This window comes from Mastigoproctus giganteus, chromosome 3, assembly GCF_048544385.1.
Source record: "Mastigoproctus giganteus isolate SK-2022 chromosome 3, ASM4854438v1, whole genome shotgun sequence".
Taxonomy (NCBI): Eukaryota; Metazoa; Arthropoda; class Arachnida; order Uropygi; family Thelyphonidae; genus Mastigoproctus; species Mastigoproctus giganteus.
Window position 1 is genome coordinate 208,712,004 of NC_143577.1, and position 24,693 is coordinate 208,736,696.

Sequence of the window (24,693 nt, forward strand, 5' to 3'; positions counted from 1 at the left end):
TAGTGTTTAGTGACGTGCTCTTAATGGACCCAGCCTGACAAATCAGTATGCAAAAACGTCCCTCGCAACAGTCCACAATTCCAGCAAACAGTGGTGACCAACCTCCTTCGCAGTATGGCACAGATCTAGAGGCTACTGAAATCAATACCTGCCTCCTTAGCATGTTTCCTGCCGATCACGTGCCAGTGCATGATGTCGCAGCAGTATTGAAGAGCCAATCACACGCAGGTGTGGGATGTGGCATCATTATCCAGAAACCAATCACGCGCGGGATTCTTTAGACATTTGTATGAAGTTCAACTTCAGTTGGCATTGTGTTTCTGCAGTATATAGTTGTTTTGCCGTCAAGTAAAGGGTGTAAACTATATGTAGTTGTATGTGGTGTTGAACATTTTGTTACGTGACATGCAGAAAAGCCTTGTAATATGAGTTGTGCAGATGATAGTTTAGCAGGCTCATCGTGCCCAAAAAGAAGAAAAGTGCAATATAAAAAATCCTTTACAGACAAAGAAATTGCAAAAATGTTGGAAGAGTTATCTGACATACATCCCAGTGACATCAGTTACGAAGATTTTATCCCTCCAAAGGACGCTTCGGATTCGGAAAGTGTAGATGAAGAAGATATTGTGGAAGAGGCTACACTTCCACAGCAGGATTCCGATGAGTTGGAAAACGTCATGTGGGAAAATTACGTTTTCGATGAAACAGTTTCGTTTTACAAAATCCGAGCCTTTGCTGCAACCCGTGTCAGGTGATAATCCTATAGATTACTTTCTTCATTTACTGACTGACAATATCTTGGATGAAATAATCACACAAACAAATGTTTATGCTGGTGAAATACTTCTTCCCTGAGAAAATAAAGAACATTCTCGAATAAATGCATGGAAGGACACCACTAGAGACGGAAATCAAAACCATTAACTATAATTGAATATAATAGGTTTATCAGACATGACAAGCAAGATCAAATGCTTGCCTATTATCCTTACGAAAGGAAAACCATTAGGTGGCCTACAAAAATATTTATGCATATTTTGCAACTAATAATGATGAATGCACACCATATCTATACTAAATATTCACATAAGATGCAACTTTGACTTCCATTTATCAGTGATCAGATCTTTATTGAAACAGCCATCTGATCTCCCTCATACTGTGCATGATGTACCTGAACTGGAACATGTGCTCAAACTGCGGGAAGAAAGAAACGGTGGAAAGATATTGAGGAAGGAATGCAAACGTTGCTATTCCGAAGGGAAACGTAAGGATACAATCTATATCTGCAGTGTTTGTGAAGGATCACCCAGCTATTGCTTAGATTGTGCGAACATTATACATAAGGTAACATTCTTACACATAGTATTTGTAATCTGTATTGGTTTGGTATGACATAATACGTATTTCTTAATGTTACCATGTTTTTTGTTTTATTATTTATATGCTATACAAAGGGTACTAGGAAAGTTTTGCAATACAGCTTTGTTTATTTAATTTTTTCAAAGTAATTTCCTCTACATTCAATACACCTCTCCATCCTCCGAAACCAATCTTTAAACCAGTTCTGCCAAGTTTCACTAGGGAGTAAAGCACACTCGTTGTCCCAAGCCCGTAGAAGGTCCTCTTCACTGCAAAACCGCCTCCATTTTAGCTTCATTTTCACATGCGGGAACAGTGCAAAGTCACAGGGAGCAAGGTCTAGACTGTAGGGAGGGTGCTCAAGAAGTTTCAGTCCTGTCGTGGTCAAATATTCGGTGCAGGCTTTGGCACGGTGAGCTGCAGCATTATCGTGATGGAGGTACCAGGTGTCCATTCTTGACTTTGGCCGCAGGTTCTTCATAGATCCAATGACTTTAGGCAGGCATTGTTCAGTATACCACTTAGCTGTGACTGTCTTCTGCGTGTCCAAAACGACACGTTCCACAATTCCACTCGATTTGAAAAATACAGCTATCATTTTCTTCTTTACAGATCGGGATTTTCTGACAATTACGGGCGTGTCGTCATCATCAAAGACCCAAACTTTGTTTTGAGCCTTGGTTGGCAGATCGTAATAGTACAGCCAAGTCTCGTCACCTGTCACGATGTTGTTCACATACCGAGATTGTCCCTTATCAAACTTTTTTAACATCTCCCGGCACCAAGTCACACATCGTGTCATCTGCTCTTCAGTCAGTTGATGCGGTACCCAGAGAGAACAAAGTTTCTTCACGTGCAAATGATCTTGCAGAATCGAACGAATTGCTGGTGCATTTAGGCCCAAAGTATCCTCTATCTGTTGGTAGGTCACTCGCCTGTTTTCGTCAAGCATTTTCCTCACAGCAGTAACGTTTCACTCCGTAACTGACGTTCGTGGCCTTCCTGGCCTCTCAGAATCCTCCAGAGTGAAATTTCCCCTTTGGAATTCTCTATACCACCTGAATATCGTTGTACGATGTGGACAATCATCATCTAGTGTAAGAGTCATTTCTTCTAAGCACTGGTCTATGGTTAAACCACGCACGAAATTATACCGCAAAACTGTCCTTATCTCATTTCGTGACCACGATGCCATCGCAAGCACTTGACACTCTCACTACTAATGAATAACTGAGCCCATCGACTTGGCGCGGCGGCTACTATGCACGTATGAACATGTCTCAACATGCAGCAATAAGCAGCTTCCTGTGATTCATTGTTGCGTCATATTGCAAAACTTTCCTAGTACCCTTTGTATTATGTTTTTGTGTCACGCACCAGCACGTGATGCAGCATTTACAGCCAAATTTGACCTCCCGTTCCTATCACAGGTTAGCACGTGAATCTCAATCTTTTGGAAATTGCTTGTACGACTCTTGAATATTGATATGGTACACCTAACAATCCCTTATTACCAAATTCAAGCTTAGAATGGTCATGATTATTCAAGAAAAAGAAAGCAAACTGTGAAAAGTTTGAAACCCCAAGGTTTCATTGTATCATTGGGCTACTTTGCAGATATATTAGCACATTTGAATGACCTCAATATTTCACTTCAAGGATCAGAAGTGACTGTTCTACATGCAAAATAAGAATACTGCTGTCATCCAATAAAAAGAGTGGCTCTTTGAAAGAGACACGTAGTGAAGGACAATAATGCAAATTTCCCTACTCTGGAAAATGTTTCTCTCTAAATATTCACATAACAAGATGCAACATAACACATAACAAGGGCCTATTAGAGATGGCCAGATTTGATTCAAGGCAATATATTGAGACATCTGGAAAATCTCATGGACTCTTTTGATAAAGACTTTGTTCAAGAAAAATTGAAAAATAACTAGTGGAATCTAAATTCTTTCACCTTTAATTTGGACCAGTGGCATAACTAGAAAAAGTGGGGCCCATGCAAAGTTTAGTGTGGGCAGCTTCCGATTTCTCGTCACTTTTTGATGATTGTAGGATAATTTTATTTAATGCCATTAGCAAATCAAGAAATCTGAATTAAATAGCAATTATAGATGCAAGCCAACTAAGACCAACTAGGTGGATTTAATTTTTTTTTTTTAATATACTATCACATTCACTTGTAATTTGAGAAGTCCCAACAGTTGATACTGTAACCAAAAACACATACGTTGAACAATACTGAAATAGTTGGATGTTTTCGGTACTCCATTTACTGCATCATTAATAACTAGATTGAAGTTGTGCGGCATAATGTACGTACAGTGCATTCGGTTATAATTCTTTTAGGTGGGATTGTACTCTTGAATATGCATTACTCATTGTGTTTGCTCCATCATACCCATGCCCACAACATTTTGAAAGGTCCATATCATTTGAATTTATGGAGTTGCAAATAACTGACGTTATTCTAGCAGCTGATCTGTCAGTAACAGTGAGAAAACCAAGGAAGATTTGACATTTATATGTTTAGGTAGGTCTTTCATCATACGGATTGAAGGATGTTCATTTTAATCCTTTTGACTTGCAATATGAACATAATGGTACACCAAGCTTAGCTGATCCATTTTTGAGACAACTTGCATTGTATCAGCAATGAGGGAAAAATATGGGGCTTCTTTTATATCCTTAGTTAACAGTTTTCTTAAATGTTGGCCCAAGCATTCAATAACTTCATTCTGGATTTTGGGACTTAATAAGTAACAGTTCCAGTAGGTAAATCCACAACCTGTCTCATAACTGGGTCACATTCTGCTAACAACTTTACATCTGATAAAATATTTTCAACGAAGGTATCACAAATTTTCTTGATGATCCCCATAACGCTAATGAATTTCTCAACAATTTTAATCACCCATTCTAATACTTTTCTCCAAAAATTACATTGTTCATGCAAATTTTCTTCCAAAAAATTCTATCAATACTGTATTTCTTTTCCATGTTTCTTTTGCGATGCATGCTTCTACATGCTTTCATGGTCCTTAATTTTAGTAGACAAATTTTGCCAATTATTGATGCCCAGTTACATCTAGTTCCAGAAAACATGCAGCATCACTCGCAATACATGGAATCCACTTTTTTTTGGAGTAGCACAACCATTGCCTGTTCATTTTTAATCCAGATTTACTAGTAGCTGAGTAATATTTTACCAAAAATGATCTATATTTGTTATTTTTGGGAAATTGTCCTTTTGGCTTGCAAGCACCGTTTTTATAATAAATGTCTTCAATCTGCTGTTAAATTCTCTGGACAGTTTTCAATGTCGGTGGGGTAATTCTCTTTTTAAGATTTTCGATATTGATATTTTCAGTTTCTTTCAACATTGGAAAAAAACTTGATTTTCTTCCACTGAGGGAGATGGTCTACTTGAGGATTCTTCTTCAGATCTTTTTTGAATGTCATTCTCTTGCTCAACCTCAATTGATGACTCTTTTCCCCATTTGGTTGGTGTCAAAAGTTGTAGATTGACTTGTCAATGATGTTAATTCTGTTTCTGAATGAGTGACATCTTGTGAGATCTAAGTACTTGGACCCTGGGATTACTTTAAAGTTTTTCATCTGTTAATGGTGGTTTTAACATCCATTTGGAGACAATGGGGGTCGCGATCAGATTGTTGATGGAGCAGCCGTTCACTTCATACATCCAAGGCAAATACTGTCCAGCATATTGTTTTCTGGCATATTTTTTTTTACTTTGGAATAGATTTTACACATCAACATTGCATATAAACTGGATAAACTCCAAGGAAACACATAGGTTTAATTTTTCAACTTTTCAAGAACAGATGGAACTTTGATCAAGAAAAACTAAGAATACATATTTTATTTTCAGGTCTCAACAACAGATGGAAACAACCCATTTTAATTCCAAAGAAGAGCAATATAACCAGAATAAAATTGAATTGTCTAGTTCTCGATATTCACAAATTACAGCTTTTGAGAAAAAATAAAAAATCATTGCAGATTAAACTTCATAAGACTTCAAGGAAACAGTTTTAATTTTCAGCTTTTCAAGAACAGGTGGGACTTTGGTCAAGAAAAACCAAGAATACAGATTTTATTTTCAGGTCTGAACAACAGATGGAAACAGTAAGGAATTTATATTGGCTTTTCATCCGGAACACAAGGTGCCACATCTGCATTGCAGATGAGGGGCAGGTGGCAGCCCTCCCCCCACAACATAAGCATCCCCAAAATACACCTTCCCAATTAACACCCACAATGCATTGCCACAAAATTAACATTAAAATTATTCACAAAATTCACTATGACATTACAATCGATACAATCAAAAGCAACATCTAACCCAAATCTAATGGGGGAACCTACACAGGATCATCATCAGCCATTTTCAATCCACTGCAGGATGAAGGCCTCTCCAGCAACTTTCCAGTTCCTTCTTTTTTGAGCACTGGCCATCCACACAGGATCACCACTCACTAAACATAACCCAGGTTCAAGCCCCAAAAAATAAATTGATAACTAAATTCTGAAATTACCCCTAACACCATCTATTGAGGTCCTACAGCTATACGAGCCTTTGCTGATGATGTCAGCATCTCCACTAAGGCTGACAGCAGAGCTCTCTGGAAGCCAGCGGAAACCAGGCACTTCAAATCCTTCAGAACTAGGCAGCCCTACACAAGCTAAGACTCTCATCCCAAAAGACAATCCATTCTCCTGAAGGGATCGCTGCAGCCTACTAGAAACCCCACTATCAAACTTCAAGGCCAAACCATCAAGCTAGTTTCCACGTTAAAACTACTGAGAATAGTACTTTACCCTAAGCTCACTTTCTCTCCACATCTTGCACATCTCCACGTGAAAGTGAGAAACTACACTGCTCTCATTGCACAGGTGAGTCATGATTGGGGATTGAATCGAAGTACCCTTAAGGTTCTGTATAAATCAATATTCCTTCCCTTCATAACATTTGGATCTGGGTCTGGTTTCACAGGGCAACTCTTTACAACAACAAACAAACTGGGAACCATCCAGCACACCATCCTTCTTACTATTACAAGGGCATGCTGCACAGTTAGCAACCCAGCCCGTCAGGTTCTTGCAGGCATCCTTCTGCTTGATCTGGAGGTTATTCGAAGGGGAGCTCCACTACTGACTATCAGGGGCATACCAGCGACTATCCTTGGACACTCCATCAATAACCTGAATGAAATCAGGCAGGAAAAGAAATTGCCATTCTACTACTTCAGACTTGGCAGGACAGATGGACTGCTACCGACAAGAGCCCAATCACCAACTCACCACTTTCTCGACTCTCATCTGGACTTCTTCCCTGACAACTGTGGTGCAGGGAGTGACAAGCACGGTGAGTGATTCCACCAAGATATTTCAGCAATGGAAAGAAGATATCAGGGTAGGTAGAATGCTTCTATGCTTGTTGACTACTTTTGGACAGTAACAAGAGATGCTCCTGAAGTGGAATACAAGCAACAAGCAAAAAGAAGGCACTGTCATGAATAGGCCACATTTTGAGAAAGTACTTTCGGTTCCTGTGCAGTTTTCTTGTGTCCTTGTTTGATTTTTACATTTTAATTAAAAACAACTTTTATTTATGTTGTATTAAGAAAATGTAAATATGAGATCGTTTTAATATTACTTTTCACTCCGACTACTACTGAAATTACTATATTCTTAGACAATAGTGAAAGTACTGTATCTCAAAAACTAGAGCTAATAAAAAATTTCAGAAGTCATATTCGTTTTTCTCGACCCAAAATTTGTAAAGTTTGCCTATTTTAAGAAAGGAATCAAATTCAAAGAATTTTTTTGTTGAGCAGCAAATTATCGGTGAACTGATACTACAATGTATTTCTGTCTACAATTATATCGAGAAGTGCCAGAAATGTCAGGGTGTCCCCCACCCCCCCCACAATGCCAATATTTGTATCATTTCTACGTTCTCTAAAGCTGAATTCTGCAAAATGCAAAATTTTATAAATTTTTGTTCAAAAAGCTGTGGTCCAAAAAAAAAAAAAAAAAACTTTTGAAATAAGTTCTTAATAAAAAATAAAATTAAATTTAAATAAGATCAAACATAAAATAAAATAAGTTCTATATCTATATAATATCAGTGTAGATACACCACAGACAACTCTTAAAGAAAAACTACGGTAGTAGTGTTGAAAGGCATCATTTCATCTTTATCTCATATTGCGCTCATCCTTCACAACTAGTTGCCGTATACCTTGAATAAATAATGCTTCACTAATAGAGAAGATTGTTAGTTATTCTCAGCGGACACCACACCCAGACGAGAATAAGTAACAATAGTCTTCTCTATTAGTGAAGCATTACTTATTCGAGATATGCAGTACATGGCAGCTCATTGTGAAGGATGAGCACTATGAGATACAGATGAAATGATACCTTTCAACACTACTACTGTAGTTTTTCTTTAAGAGTTGTCTATGGCATATCTACACCAATATTATACAGAATCCTAAACTCTTAAAATATTATGCCTAGTTGCATTTAGTTTTATTTAAATAAGTTATTAATATAAAACTATACACAGTGGCACATTATACCTTCATGGGGCCCAAGGTAAAACAAAATTTAGGGGGCCCATCTAAAGAAAAAACTAATAAAGAACATTTTCAATTTCATTTTATTGTGACAACAAAACAAACAAATTATATGATATAAGAACTAAATAAATTTCATCAAAATCAGTGAAACATTTTTGAAAAAAATACCGTAATTTCAAATTAATCTTCAATTAAAGTTCAAAGACCTTGGCAGGTATATGGAAAGTTCAGTTTCCAATAAAAATCACTTAAAAATATTAGTAAAAAACAGCAATGAGTTTTTGAAACTGGTTCTGGGTGCCCCCTCTATCGGGGCCCCAGGCAGATGTCTTTTTTTGAATACATAGAAGAAAGCTGAAATTTATTTTGCAAGAACAAACTTATTAAACCTACAAAGTGATTAGGTTAGTCAACTTCCTTAGTTTGAAGAATAATACTTACTGCAAAGCGTAGCAAGAGACAAGATTTGCCCACACCAGAATCTCCAATTAGGAGCAACTTGAACAAATAATCACTGAAAAGAAAAAATTTCTTGTTACAAATGGAATCAGTATAACACTAGTAGTATAGAAAAGGTAACTGCCAACAAAGTAATATTTCCCATCATTTCTTTCTACACACACACACACACACACACACAAGACTGCCAAAATAGTGGCACCCCAAATATCGGAACATTCAAGCTAACAGCACATTGAGATCAGATGTTTGCATACAGCACAAACGTTTTGCAATGCCAAAAAAAAGAAAACAGCAATTCACATGATTACTGTATTTGTTTATGTTTGCCTTTTGAAAGTGAATTCTGTACTGATATCACAGATTATACTGCTGTTTTACATTTAAATTAAAAACCATGGCTTTTAAAGTTAAACCTCATACAGACAAGAAAAAAATAAAAAGAACAACATTAAAGCTTAGTGACAAAGTTGTTATAATCCAAACTATTACATTAGGGTGACCCAGAAAGTTAATTCATATCATCATGTGTATTGTCTGTAAATTGCATGTGTTCTCTGGTCGATTTGCCTGTTTTGCTGCACAAAAACCCCAGTTTCTGGTGGGGCAGAAACCTTGCTATTTACGCCCAAGACTGACTCACTCAGCCATGGAGTGAAAAAAGCCCATAAAAGTTCATCACATCATCGACAGGATTCGAATCCAGCTCTTTTCCATTAGGTGTACAGAAGACAGTAACAATACCAATGTGCTACCAGCACAGACTAAACTTGATATAATAAAGAAAATAGAAGAGGGCATAAGAAGAAGTGTATTAATGGCAGAATATAACATTGGATCGTCAACATGCTTATGTTTTTTTTTTATGTGCAAGTTATTAAAATTGCATTCCTAATCTATTTCTTATTTAGCCTCATTACTTCTGCATTAAATATAGCAAATCAGATATCTTATCATGAAGGATTTTAACTTTCTAGATACTGAAAATCATGAGTTGGAAAAAATCATTCCTTATTTTTTTCCTATTTTGTATTTGTCAACGGAAAGGATTTCTGTAGTCTTCTTGCACCAATCTCACAGAAGGTTGGGGGCTTTTCCCATAGTGAGAACAGGCTTTCGTAATATAACTAATTTAATTATTCTGTTTGATGTATTAATGGTAACTGTTTGATGTATTAATGGTAACTCCAAATAGTTTCAGAATTAATTTCACATGGTTTGTGAGTGATTAATTTATTTGAACTGGTTATTTACTGGAAGGAATTCTGTTTTTGCAAACATGATTGTATAATTGGCTTAGACAAACTATTTTCAGTGGAACAAACCATAGCAATGTTTTTTAAAAAATGCTGATGTCAAATGGGAAATGTTCAGGAGGTTACACAAGTATGAAACATCCTGTTTAAGGGTACAAAGTAAGAAATTATGTATGTTAACACGTGAAGGAAAGGGATGAATTACATCAGTCTACTTCATACAAGCAACATATCTATTGATGACCCTATACAAACTGCTAACAAACTGAACAAATGTTTTGCATTTATATTCACGTGAAGTTTTTCAGAGATGGGATAATATATATCTATATAATACTGATTGAGAGTTGAATGATTTTACGATAAATGAAAGGAAGCAGAAGAGCAAATGCTACAACTAAAAGTGAACAGAGCACCTGGGGACAACGGTATTCATCTAATTCAGGACCTCTTAACCTAAAAATGGGCTGTATGATTCTCTTCAATAAACTGAAATTTCACCCTACACAAGCATGTTTATGCACCTTACATCATGGACTGAAGAGTGCTTTTTTGACAACATTAATTTAACCTTGAATGAACAGGTGTGAGTTTGAATGAGTGAATGTATGAGTTCCATACTACCATCGGGGTCATCCCTTTCTTCTTGCTACAAGTTCCATCTCTCCCTCCCATTAATACTGACTCGCTGGCCTTGCCCAGAACATTTTACAATGAAACTGTCCAGAGACTACACATTCAGTGATAGGCCCTCTTTGCTGTGTGCTCAGTATACTATTGAGTGTTGTGATTTATGCATCTTTAAGACTGTTTTGGAATATTTTTTACTATACACTTTAAATGATTGCAGTGTGTTTTATGTTATATTTCATTAAGATTTTGTAATTGTTTAATTCATAATATGGCAAAATGTCAGTACAAATGAATTTTTACCAAGGGTTTCACAATCGATCACTGAGCATGGAAGAATTAAGTATGCAATCTGTGGGGAAATATTCAGTAATGGACCACTGAAGTAAAACTAAAGTAGCATCTTGAAGCTAAACACAGTACTTTGGTAGGCAAAGACCAAAAACTTTTTTTTAAAGGAAAGAACAAATCAGATGGCCACTTGATACTCCAGCTAAGGTTTCCTCTAAGCTATATACCTGCATAGCTGTGCAGTGGTTTCAGAAGTGGTGCATGCTAAATTAAGTACAAAATACATTTTGAATGCAGCTGAAAATGGCTGCACCCAGGTTCAAGGATGCCAGGGATTGTTAATGACAGTTTGCATATTTTTATTACTGGAATAGAAATTACTTTATCTATTAGGAAATGTATATACTGGAAAACTGAAGAATTACAACACACAATAAGGAAATTTTGGAGGGACTTACATCATAACCCTCACTAATAAGAGATTACATTATCTTACTGTGAGTAAAGTATGCATAGAAAGTATATAAGGATTATTTTCTGAAGAGAAAATTCATTCTAATTCATAAAAATTTGTTAACTGTCAAGTATGTTTTCATAAAGCTAATTTTATATTTGTAAAATCTAATCTAATGGTTTTAACTGTTAAATCATTTATTTTTTAATTCATATGTAAAAATCACATGTAATTAATGATTATAATTATTAAGTATGATAAGCTACATAAAGGAATTAAGTGCTTGTAACAAAAAAAATAAATTTAACCTTCTGTCAATCGAACCCTCAATTTCAAGACTCGTGTGCCATCTGAGATTTTTTTGTTGTTTTAATAATGAAAAATTTTTTAGCCTTTTCATTGAATTGATCTATTAATTATAATTTGCTACACCCAATTAAAATATCAAACAAAAAACAACCAAGAGAAACCAATAGTTTTTATTGTATTTTTTTTTTTTTTCAGAATTTAAGGTCACTACTGATCAGCTAGGCTGAAACCCAGATTTTCACGTGGCACTTGGTAGGCAACATGAATGCCAGTATTTTTCCAGAGCTGTTTGTGTTTAGCAAACAAAATTAAAGCTCTACAGCAAGATTAGACATCTGCCACCGCCATCTCAGAGATGTCACGTGAGAACATAACTGGCTCAGAAGAAAGGTAGATGTTTCTGCTCACCTGACACTTGTCAAATGCCTAACAAATTGTGGGCAAAGGTACATGGGAAGATTTAATTATATTAACAAACTTAAAAAACAGAAAAATTAAAGTGGCACCTATCAGATGCCATGTTAGCAACAGAAGGTTCAAAAATAAATTTAACATAAGGTAACAAATAAATGGTCATCTTCACAGAATCAATGTTGTGAGAAGCTGACAAGTACTTAGCCTGTGTTAAAGCTAAAAATCAGTAAAAAAATAAGGTACCTGTCACACTGAAACCAGGGTCAAATTTTCTGGTAATAAAAGTTGAATTGAAACTGTACAGCAGTGTTTTTCAAGCTCCTTTAATGTCACACTATACATGTGCCAAAATAATTTGACAATTTACTCAGAATGTAATTATTTGACACTCGATCCCTTTCGTTCCTAACCTTTAAGTTAATGGTAAATGCAACAGTACAACTGACTTTGTTTTGTGACAAAAAATGTAAACAATAGTAATATACAGGAGGTAGATGTGCATCATCCAGGTTCAAGCTTAACCTAGGCCAGGGGTGGCCAACGAGTCGATCGCGATCTACCAGTCGATTGCGGATTTAATTTCGGTCTATCATGACGAATTTTAAATATACAATCATCCCTCGATTGATTCACCTTGTGAAATGAAATTTGAGATGGTAGATCCCAGCATATTTTGAAGGAAAAAAGTAAATCGCATCATAAATTAAGTAGGCCACTCCTGACCCGGGCTATTCGAAATTGACTAGATTGGTTACTTCCAAAGAGAAAGATAGTGCCCAGTGCTCACCAACTTCAATATTGAAGAATGAAGAAGTAATTGTCAATTGTATTTTAAAAGTTATATTAACATGTGCAGTGAAAGTGAACACGATGGTGATGATGCAAAAATTTGATGAAGTCTTTTGGAACATGTGGTACATACTTTAGAAAGCTGTTGTATGTGTTTAGCTTCATTTTTTTTCAAATAATATAGAATTATTTGAAATAATTATATATTATTTGAAAAATAGAAATGGAGCTAAACACAGCCGCTGTATAATTTATCCCCCCACTACATTGGGAGGTAGTATACTACAAGTAGTATGTGCTGTGGGTTGGCCACCTCTACTCCAGTCAGAATGATCATGCTATCTGTAACAAGAACTCTTGCTTCTTATCACATTAAACATCAAATGCATTGGAATATCAGAGACATGGTGTCAGACAGATATAAGGACTGCAGAATTTGAATATGAGAAGTACAATGTGTACAGAAAAGACAGACAGAATAGGAAGGGAAGAGGAGTTATGCTGTCGGTTAAGAAACAAAAAATCAAAGGCAGTGCATCCAGTTAAGATGGACAGTGCAATGTTGAGTCATTTGTTGACATCAGCAGTATTAAAGCAAAAATGAGAGTAGGTGTTTGTTAGAGGCCTAATGACAGAGTACAACGAATGACTGTACAAAGAAAGAGCAAGCCAGTAAATCAGATTGTCTAATAATGGGGAATTTTAACTTCACAGATATTGACTGGAACTAACGGGTTGGCAATTTGCACACTAGCAACTTTTGTGGATTAATTGGACGATTGTTTTCTATACCAACATGTTAGAGAGGCAACTAGAGTAATACTCTTGATCCAGTTATTATAGCACTGATTATTTGTGCATTAAGAATTTGTAGATAAAGGAACCACTGGGTGGCAGTGATCACAGTGTACTGATGTGGGATTTAAAGATATTACTACCATCACAGGTAAAGGGAATGGTTTTTCTTCTGTAAAGGTGACTACAGTGGTATACAGTGGGACCAACTGATGATGTTATCAGCAGCAAATTCTAAATGGGAAGCATTCAAGGAAGTAATCGTGGAAACTACTACTACTCGTGGAAGAACTAATGAGACTTGTGGCAGAGAAGAAAAATGCATGGGATGCACACAAATTACCAGGTGACACAGAAGCCTATGACAGTTATAAGTTATCTGTAATCAAGTCACAAAGGAGGTTAGGCAAGAGAAGGCAAATTACAAGAAATCTTTCGCAAAGGATGCAAAAAGAAAAACAGCAGACTTTACATATATAAACTCTAGAAGGAAGCGGATGAATCATATTGATCCACTTGCTACTGATTGTTCGACTGTTTGTGAAAATATGTAGTCAATTTATCTAGGTCGCCAACAAACTGAATGATTATTTTGAATTCATACATTAGGAATTTAAGGAAATAGGCCAGAGGTTAATCTAGTTTTAGCAGGAAGCTAAATGATTTTGTAATAACTGAGAGGAAAGTAGAAGAGAAATTGTTGAAGCTAAAGATATCTAGGACGGAGGGAATCTATCCAATTATATTAAAGGAGGCAGCAAAGGAAGTAAGCAAACCCTTAGCCATAATTATGAGAACATCCCTGAATTCAGGGGAGATCCCATGGACTGGAGATGTGCAAATATATCCCCAATTCAGAAGGGAGGATCAAAGGGTGACAGGAGTAATTAGAGACCTGTTAGTTTAACTTCTGTTCCAGGGAAAATAATGGAGTTACTGGTTAAAGAAGTAATGCGGGATCTAGAGAAGACTGCAGTTATATTCAGACACAGCATGGGTTTCTTAATGGGAAATCATGTCTAACCAATTTGATTGGATAATATGTGGTTGCAAAGGAACTTGATTCAAAAATAATTTTGATATCATATACTTGGATTTCAGGAAAGCTTTTGATGCTGTTGAACATAAAAGACTGCTGTACAAATTGGAGTAGTGTGGCATTAAGAGTAAGTTGCTGCTATGGATAAAGGGATGGTTGAGTGGGAGAAAAATCAACGGACACTGCTCTTCATGGACTAATGTTATTAGTGGAGTCCCAAACTTAAATGTGGATTCCAGCCAAAAGAGATAAACCCCTGATCTAACTATATTAAAAGAAACAGCAAAAGAGGTAGTTAAACAACTTTTAGCTATAATACTGAGTACATCTTTGGATTCTAAAGAAGTCCCTATGGATTGAAGATATACAAATATCTCTTAGTAAAAAGGTGGTTTTAAAAGGTAAGGACTTCTCTGCCAGGAAGGTATTAGAGCCAATAATAATTAAAGATTTACTGACTTATTTTATTTATTTTTTTTGTTATTTCTCTATCACTTATTAAATATTATGCTTGGAGACCTGCATTAACCTTAATAAACATTACTCCAGACAAAATATGTAGTCAATTTATCTAGGACAGCAATTCCTTTCCTGTGCCACTTTTAACTCAAATTGAGAAAAGGTATTTATACCAATAACCTGCCCTGCTCATGCTGATTAAATCATCTAAAGAGTTCCCTTTTCCAAAAAGGGCAGATCTAGACAAATAAAAAAGAAATGTGCTAAAAAAATGTGTGTGTATACACACACACACACTTTCATATATATATATATATAAAATAGAATAAGATTATGCAAAGAACACTGTACATTGCAGTATTTGGGATCTAAATCATTTAATGACATGCCTAAGCAAAATGGTGACTACCTGAATATAATACTGAGCTTTAAATAAATTGACATTTAACAAGTCAGTATAACCTTCTGTTAGTAACGTATGCAACATATTTTCATAAGTTTAAATCACCAAAACAACCAAACATCACATGAGCCATTAGTGTTTTACTAGTAGAATTTTTTAGATTCCAAAATTTCCCTTGAAATATTGCAATTAATGTTACCTTGACAATCTTGAATATTAGAAAACATGTATACGTGGCTTTTCATTAACCCAGAGCCTATCACACAGGGTCGATGGGACCCAAGATTTCTACAATTCATGCTCCTCATCTACCCATCCACACAGATGAAACTCCTAATAACTATTTTTGAGAATGCTTTGATGTCTACACTGAAAATTACAGAAATCTGTTATCACACAATTAGAAAAAAATTCAGGAATTAGTCAAACCCAATTATATGCACATACTGAGTGGCATCTGTCATGTATAATTACTGACAGTGAGCTGGCTTTGTTGACATTCACTTTCCACCAAACAGTAATGCTCTGGCTTGGTGACACTGAGGCAACATCTGGATCCAACTTTTGACATATGTGCTTCATATTCGATGCACAAGGTGCTCCTATTATTGACAGACTAGGATACAATTACATGAATTTGTTGAAGTGCACAGATTTGGTGATTTGCATTTTGCTCACCAACAGGTCAAAAGGGAGTTTTAATTTCAAAAATTAATTTAAAACATTTAATATAAAAATGGATTTTTCAGTTCCATTCAGCAAAGATTAAAAATAAAGGTAGCATCAAAAAAGTGAATTTTTTAATTATTTCTCGATTTTTCAAATGCAAGTGTACAGAGTGCACAAAGAACAATTCTATTTCCTTAACTTCCACACAGAAAAGCGTGGAAAATAAGTATATCCCATCCCTGCTTCTACAGGGATGGGATACACTTAAATAAAAAGGTTGCAAGAATATTTGCTAATGCTATCGAGGCAGTGTTAGGTGGGTCGGAAAACTGCTAGCTTGGGGAGGAATACACAGACTAAAAGATTAACAGTAGCCGCTGGCAGAGGTGAAAGTGATTCTTGCACTACTTCTATTGGAATGAGCAGCAGCCTGGAAAAGGTGCTCAGGATTTCAGGGACTGCTGAGAGTCAGCACAGAACAAGTAAATAAATGGGCTGTGTTAGGGTAGCTAAAAATAAGAACAGGTGCATATATATACTTGCATGTACACCAATGCTATGAGTTTAGTAAATAAATCTGATGAATTTGAGGTGCTGGTCAAAACATCAAAGGCAGATATTGTTGGGATATCAGAGATGCAGAATTGAAATTTGGGAGGTACAGTGTGTACAGGAAGGATAGAAAGGGAGGAGTTTTGCTGTTAGTTAAGGAATGCAAAATCCAAGGAAGTGCATCTAGTTGACATGGGCAGACAGTGCAATGCTGAGTCAGTCTGGTGTGATGTAAGCACTGGGAAAGCAAAATTGAGGGTAGGAATGTGTTATAGGCCTAATTCAAGTTGAGGAAAGACAGTTGTAGAATAGAATTTGCCTTTAGCCAGCAGGTGGTTGATTGCTGGAACAAACTTCCATCTGTCGTTGTAGAAAACTTAAATTCAAGGCAGAACTAGACAAACATTTGGAGTGAATGGATGGATGAAATAGGAAGGGGTTTTTTGTTTTTTTTTGCTGATACTGTATAGGCTTGCTTTCTTGCATCATATGCCTCTACTAAGGCTAATATAATTAGCTACTGTGGTCATCACAAAAGAAAGAATCTAGATACCATATATTTAGATTTCAATAAAGCCCTTTGATACTATTTTGCATGAATGATTATTGTATAAAATGGAAATGTGTGTGGTAAATGCTGCCATCAAAAAAGGTATGGTTATGTGGTAGCAAACAGTAGTTATAACTGGCCAATACTTTTCATGGACCAATGTTAAGAGGGGTACAAGGTTCTGTGTTGAGCCCTTACTGTTTTTGGTATTTATTAATAATATTGATGTAGGTTTCAAGTTTGATGTCTAAATTGGCTTAAAGAAAGCCAGCAAGCTATAACACATAAGAAAAACATTAATAATGCAAGCTACTACACATTCCAGGTAGCAGGAAACCAAGTATAACAATACCATTTGGATATGTACCAAAGAGATATGGAAAAGACCTAGGAATAATTGCACTATCTAAATGGAAGGCAGTCTGACTAAATTCTCTGAGCAGTGCAGACCAACTACAACAGCTCCAAGCTGTCAATGGCATACAGAAACTTTTCTAGCAGGGACAAAGAGGTGATTAATCCACTACATAAAATGGTTAGGTAGAGTGACCAGATCTGGCAACCACAGACAGATACCGTTATAACATGGCCACAGTGTGCGTGTGTGTGTGTGTGTGTGTGTGTGTGTGCGCGCGCGTGTGTGTGTGTGTGTGTGTCCTTCTGTAAATAGAAGACTGGAATCGCTGTGAAAAAACAATTTACAACTTCCACTGAGTCATTTTAGTAGACTTAAATTTTATTCACCATATAAAAAAATACATTCAACAGCTACATTATACTGGGTAAGCATAACATGTACTCCACTACCTGTTAACTTTCACAGGATACTTCGTTCTTTGAAAAATGCAAAAAAGTATGCCCACTCGTTTCATACCGATTAACAATGATTTTGTTGTTCCATTCTGAAATCAATAATATTTAAATGCACTTATGCATCTGTCTAAAACAGAATGAGGAATAAACATCACTGAAGTCTGAACACCAAACAGCAATAAAAATGCTTAACGAACCCACTGATAAAGTGTTCATTAAAAGAGGAAAAAGTTTTAACCATATAAGAAACAATTGTGACAAGGAATCAGCTTCTATAAAAAAAGCACCAAATTCAAGTTAATTCTACATTCATGTCTTTGTCGATAGGCAGAGTAAAGTGTAAAAGCAGAACTTTTCAGAAATAGTGGGCAATACGATGAATGGTTAAAAGAAAAGCTATTCCAAAAATGGGATGAATGGTCTCTATATACAAGCCACATTGAAATACTGCATACAAATTTAGAAACTTCATTTTTCAGAAGAGCAAAAAGATTAGCTGGTGGAACAAAAGGATATTCTTAACAACGAAGTCTAATTCTGTAAATTGCAGCCATTGGAAATTTTGAAACTAAATAATGACCTGACTGAAACATAAGATTAGGAAAATTAAATATGGATGACATCATTATATTTTCTCAGATGATATGTATGGAGACAAATAGAAACTGAATGGTTGCAGAATAAATGTGCAAAAATTCATATTCAGCTGGAGAGTGAATATTGAAATAAATTTCCACTTAGTGTTGTGGAAGCAGGCAGGTTGAATAAATTTAAAGTACAAAAAAATTAATGGTAAAATGGGTGGGTGTGTCTAGTATATCCACCTGAAATAGTTCTTCAAACAGAAAGAATACACTGTCACAAGGCCAGAAATGAACGGAATTAGTTCTAGAAACAAGAGTGAATTCAACCTAATGCAATGGTCTCTCCAGTCACCAGAACTTAATTCAGTCAGACATCTGTGGAATATATAATGTGCTCTTCAGAACAGAGATCTGCAACCATACAATTTGTAACTGTGGGAAACAATTAATCAACACAAACCAGTGTTGAAAGCATCACTGCAGTATGCTTTTAACACATTACTGGAATTGTCATATCCATGACGTGACAATTCCAGTAATTAAGCTTACTTGCAATTAGGTAGATATACTTATCCTTCCACCACTAGTGCCCTGGATTTAGCAAAGAAAGCCGTGTGGCATCCACGAGATGCCCCTTTCTGATTTTATTATAAAAACTTACTGAACTGAAAACAATAATCAACTGATTTACGAAATTAGACTTTAAAATATCAAATGAAAATAAATGAAAACCCAATAAAAGATTGGGTTTTATTTTTTTTTATAATTTAAGGTCCCTCATTCCCCCACCAGATTGAAAAGACACTCACCTAGCATCTGATGGATACAATGTAAATATCTATATTTTTGCATTTAGTCAGCAAAACTAAATGCTGTATTGGTATGGATGATTTTGGGCACAAGGGCAACTGGAGCCAAAATGTGTCTATTCTTATAACTAAAGCTGTATGGCAAGGTTAGACACTTGGCACTGGCATCCAACAGATGTAACATGGAAATAACAATTACTATGAAACTAGATACGTTTTCTTGCACAGCATCTCTTAAATGCTAAACAAAAAAGATATCTAATAATTCACAGTATATCAAAATGAAGAGAGAAAAAACCCATATAACCAGTCAGAGAATAATTAGCATTTAGCATCAGTAGAGGCATATGATGCAAGAAAGCAAGCTTATGCAGCATCAGCAAAAAAAAAAAAACTTCCACTTCACCCCTCCATTCGTTCGAAATACCTGTCCAGCTGAGCTTTAAATTTATTTAGGCTATAAACTTCCACAACAAGGGATGGAAGTCTGTTCCACCAAACCACTACCCACTGGCTAAAGGCAAATTTCAGCCCATCTATCCTACATCTGTCTTTCCTCAATTTGAATTTATGCCCTCTCAGGTGATTATTCTGAGCAAGAGGAAGAATCCCATCAGCATTGAGCATGCTCGAACCATTCAAGGCTTTATACACCTCTATCAGATCACTTCGCCAGTGCCTAGTCTCCAGACTCTATAATTTACAAAACTTAAGCATTTCTTCATAAGAGCAACCCTTTGTTCCATTCACTAATCATGTTGCCCTTCTCTGTACTCGTTCCAGCAGCTCTACATCCTCCTTGAAATGAGACCACCAGACCTGTATACAATACTCAAGGTGTAGCCTGACCATTGCCGTATACAAAGGAATAATCACCTCCTTATCCCTGCTAGAAAAATTCCTGTATATCATTGATGACACCATGAGCTATTCTTGCAGCCTGTCTGCACTGGTCAGAGAACTTCATATCTGCCTGCACAATTACCCACAGATCCTTTTCATCCTCTACCACTGTCAGTGTAGTACCAGAGAGTTGATATGTTGCTCTGGGGTTGATGTTTCCCATATGCAGTACTTTACATTTGTCAATGTTAAACTTCATTTGCCACCTCTCAGCCCATCTACTCAACCTTTCCAGATCCTGTTGCAGCAGCATAGCATCAGTAGTGTCCTTAACAACCCTGCCAACCTTTGTAGCATCATCATCTGCAAACTTGGACATTAAGCTTGATATACCATCATCAATATTATTTATAAATACAGAAAACAATAATGGACCCAACACCGAACCCTGAGGGATTCCACTAATAACATTAGTCCACGATGAGCAGTGTCCATTGATTACCACTGTCTTCTCCCCCTCAACCACCTCTTTATCCATAGCAGCAATTTGCCTCCAATGCCACATTGCTCCAATTTGTGTAGCAGTCTTCCATGTGCAACAGTATCAAAAGCCTTTCTAAGATACAAGTATATAATATCAAAGTTATTCCCTGCATCCAGTTCTTTTGTTACTGCATCATAGTATCCAATCAAGTTGGTCAGGCAAGACTTTCCCTCAACAAAACCATGCTGTGTCCGAGCTATAACTGAAGTCTTGTCCAGATGACCCTGCAGTGCTCCTTTAACCAGTGCCTCCATTAATTTTCCTGGAACAGAAGTTAAAACCCACTATAATTACCTGGATCAGCCTTTGATCCTCTTTTGTGAATTGGGGTTACATTTGCACATCTCCAGTCTATGGGTACCTCCCCTGAGTCCAAGGAAGCTCTCATAATTATGGCTAAGGGTTTGCTTACTTCCTTTGCTGCCTCCTTTAATATAACTGAATAGATCCCATCCACCCCAGGTGCCTTCCTTGTGTTCATCTTCAACAATTTCTCATCCACTTTACTCTCAGTTATTACAAGATTATCTAGCTTACTGCCAGACTGAATACACCTCTGGCATTCCCCTCGCTGAATAACTCCTCATGTGTGAATGTCGATGCAAAATATTCATTTAGTTTGTTAGCTACAGCTAATTGAGCAGGATCATCAACAGTTGAACCATCGATATCAAGTGGACCAATTTGATTCATCCCTTCTTTCTAGAGTTAACATAAGTAAAGAACTCTTTGCTGTTTTTCTTTGCATCCCTTGCCAAAGATTTCTCGTAATCTGCCTTCGCCTGCCTAACCTCCTTTGTAACTTCTTTACAGATCAACTTATATCTATCATAGGCTTCTGTGTCACGTGTTAATTTATATGTATCCCATGCATTTTTCTTCTCTGCCATATGTCTCATTAGTTCATCTGACATCCATTTAGGTCTAAACCTTGAACAATATTTCTTAGTTGGTATGTAAAGCCTAGTAGCTTCCAAGATAAGTTCTTTGAATGCTTCCCATTTTGAATTTGCTGTTGGTAACATCATCAGCTGGCCCCAGTGTATAGAATTTAAATACGGTCTCAGACCATTGTAGTCACCTTTACGAAAGCAATAACCCTTCCCTTTACCCCTGACAGTAGTTATCTCTTTGAGTAAATCCCACTTCAGCACACTGTGATCACTGCCACCTAGTGGTTCCTTTATCTGCAGATTCTTAATGCATGAAGAATCACTACTGATAATCAAATCAAGAGTACTACTCCCTCTAGTTGCCTCCTGAACATGCTGATATAGAAAACAATCATCCAATAAATCCATAAAGCCTTGCTAGTGTGCGAGTGACTAACCCACAAATTCCAATCAATATCCGGGAAATTAAAATCTCCCATTATAAGACACTGATTTACTGGCCCACTATTTCCCTGTACAGTTTCTTATTATACTCATCAGAGTCATTAGGCCTACAGCACACTCCTACTCTCAATTTTGATCTCCCAATGCTTATGTCACACCAAACTGACTCGACGCTGCACTGTCCAGCGATGTCGACTGGCTTCACTTCGGCGGATTTTATGTGTCTTAACTAATAGTAAAACCCCTCCTCCCTTCCTATCCTGTCTATCCTTTCTGTAGACGTTGTACTCCGCAAATTCCAGTTCTGCATTCCTTATATCTGTGTGACACCACGTCTCTGATATCCCAACAATATCCGCCTTTGATGCTTTGAGCAATACCTCAAATTCATCAAATTTATTTACCAAACTCCTAGCATTGGTGTACACACAAGTATACATGCACCTGTTCTTTTTCTTAGCTACCCTAACACAACCCATGTGTTTACTTGTACCGCAATGACTCCCAGCAGTCAGATATCCTGCATTTTGTTTTCCAGGCTTCTGCTCATTCCAATAGAAGTAGTGCAAGAATCACTTTCACCTCTGCCAGTGGCTTCTGTTAATCTATTAGTCCTTGTATCCGTCCAAGCTAGCAGTTTTCCGACCCACCTAACACTGCCTCGATAGCATCAGAAAATATTCTTGCACCCTTTCTATTTAAGTGTATCCCATCCCTGTAGAAGCAGTCTCTCCTGTTAACAAGTACAGACCAGACTGAAAAAAATTCTACCCCTTGAGTCTTGCACAATCTTTCCAGGGCTGAATTGATTGACAAGTCTCTCATCATATACTCCCTCCTATCGTGTCTGGGCAGAATTGCAGACAATTTCAATTTCAACCCTAATTTACAGCTTTTTTTCAACAGTGACCTGTACTTGTTAAGTAATTCTGACAGTCTCCTACTCGTAATAATGGTAAGAAAAGTATACAGGAGGATTTGCTTTCATTTATAAATTGGAAAAATAACAGATTTTAGAAAGTTGTATCTGTTGGGCACCATACTATCAGCAAATGGTTAATAAAGTAGTCACCCTACATAAAAACTGGTTGGTGATCAACTTACATAGGGATTAGAGGACAAAGCAGATTATGAAAAAATTTGGCAAAGAGATCCAAGGATTAGAATTCTTTGCACAATGTGACAAAAGAAAGGAACGAACATCAGGCAACACAGAAGACTATGGCAGATATAAGGTGGTCTGTAATCAAGTCACAAAGGAGATTAGGCAAGCGAAGGCAGATTACGAGAAATCTTTGGCAAAGGCTGCTAAGAAAAACAGCAAGGACCTCTTTACTTATATAAGTTCTATAAGTAAGAGGATGAATCAGATTGGTCCACTTAATATCAATGGTTTGACTGCTGATGACCATGCTCAGATAGCTGATAATCTGAATGAGCATTCTGCATTCACAATTAAAGGAGGAAAATGCAGGAAGTTTATCAAACTGTAACAGGGTGCTCAATGATTTTGTAATAGCTGATAGCAAAATGGAGGAGAAATTGTTGAAGTTAAACGTAAGGCATCTGGAGTGGAATTTGATCAATCAGGTTACATTAAAGGAGGCAACAAAGGAAGTAAGCAAACCCATAGCCATAATTATGAGAGCATCCTTAGACTCAGGGCTTTCCCCACAGACTGGAGATGTGCAAATATATCCCCAATTCACAAAGGGGGAACTAAGGGTGACAGGTAATTACAGACCAGTTAGTTTAACTTCTGTTCTGGGGAAATAATGGAGTCACTGGTTAAAGATGCATTGTAGGATCATCTAGATATGGTTGCAGTAATAATTCAGACACAGCATGGACTTGATAAGGGAAAGTCTTGTCTGACAGATTTGATTGGATACTATGTGGTTACAAAGGAACTGGATGCAAAAAATAATTTTGATATCATATACTTGGATGTCAGGAAAGCTTTTGACACTGTTACACATGGAAGACTACTGTACAAATTGGAGCAGTATGGTATAAGGGTAAGTTGTTACAATGGATAAAAGAGTGGTTGAGTGGGAGAAGACAAGTGGTAATCAATGGACGCTGCTCTTCGTGGACTAATGTTATTAATGGAGTTCCACAAAGTTCAGCATTGGGCCCACTGTTTTTATATATTAATCAATGATATTGATGAAGGTATATCAGGCTTAATATCAAAGTTTGCAGATGATACAAAGGTCAGCAGGGTTGTTAATAACATAATGACAGTGTGCTACTTCAACAGGATCTGGAAAATTTGGGCTGAGAAGTGGCAACTGAATAATATTGACAAATGCAATGTACTGCATATGGGTAGAAACTGAAAAATATTTCAGTTTCTACCCATATGCAGTACCAGATTACCAGTTTTCTGAGCAATGCAGACAGGCAGCCAGAGCAGGTCATGGAGTACGGTCAATGATATACAGGAATTTTGCTAGTAGGGAAAAGGTGATTATTTCTTTGTATAAGGCAATGGTCAGGCCACACCTTGAATACTGCATACAGGTCTGTAGGCCTCATTTTAGGAAGGATGTAAAGTTGCTTGAGTGTGTACAGAGAAAGGTAACAAGATTGGTGTGGGGGGGGATGAAGGGGTCTCTTACCAAGAAAGGCTTAAGTTCTGCAAGTTGCAGTGGCTGGAGACTTGGCACCTGCAAGGTGATCTGATTGAGATGTATAAGGCCTTGAATGGGT

General features: G+C 36.8%; 1 protein-coding gene across 1 annotated transcript in view; it reads right to left on the minus strand.

Annotated features, from left to right (window-relative positions):
• Rab1 (RAS oncogene family member Rab1) overlaps window positions 1-24,693 on the minus strand; it is a 79,855-nt gene that overhangs the window by 29,134 nt on the left and 26,028 nt on the right. The window contains exon 2 of the mRNA XM_090369602.1: window positions 8,421-8,493. Coding sequence (XP_090225728.1) covers window positions 8,421-8,493 — 73 coding nt within the window. The remainder of the gene's footprint in view (window positions 1-8,420; window positions 8,494-24,693) is intronic.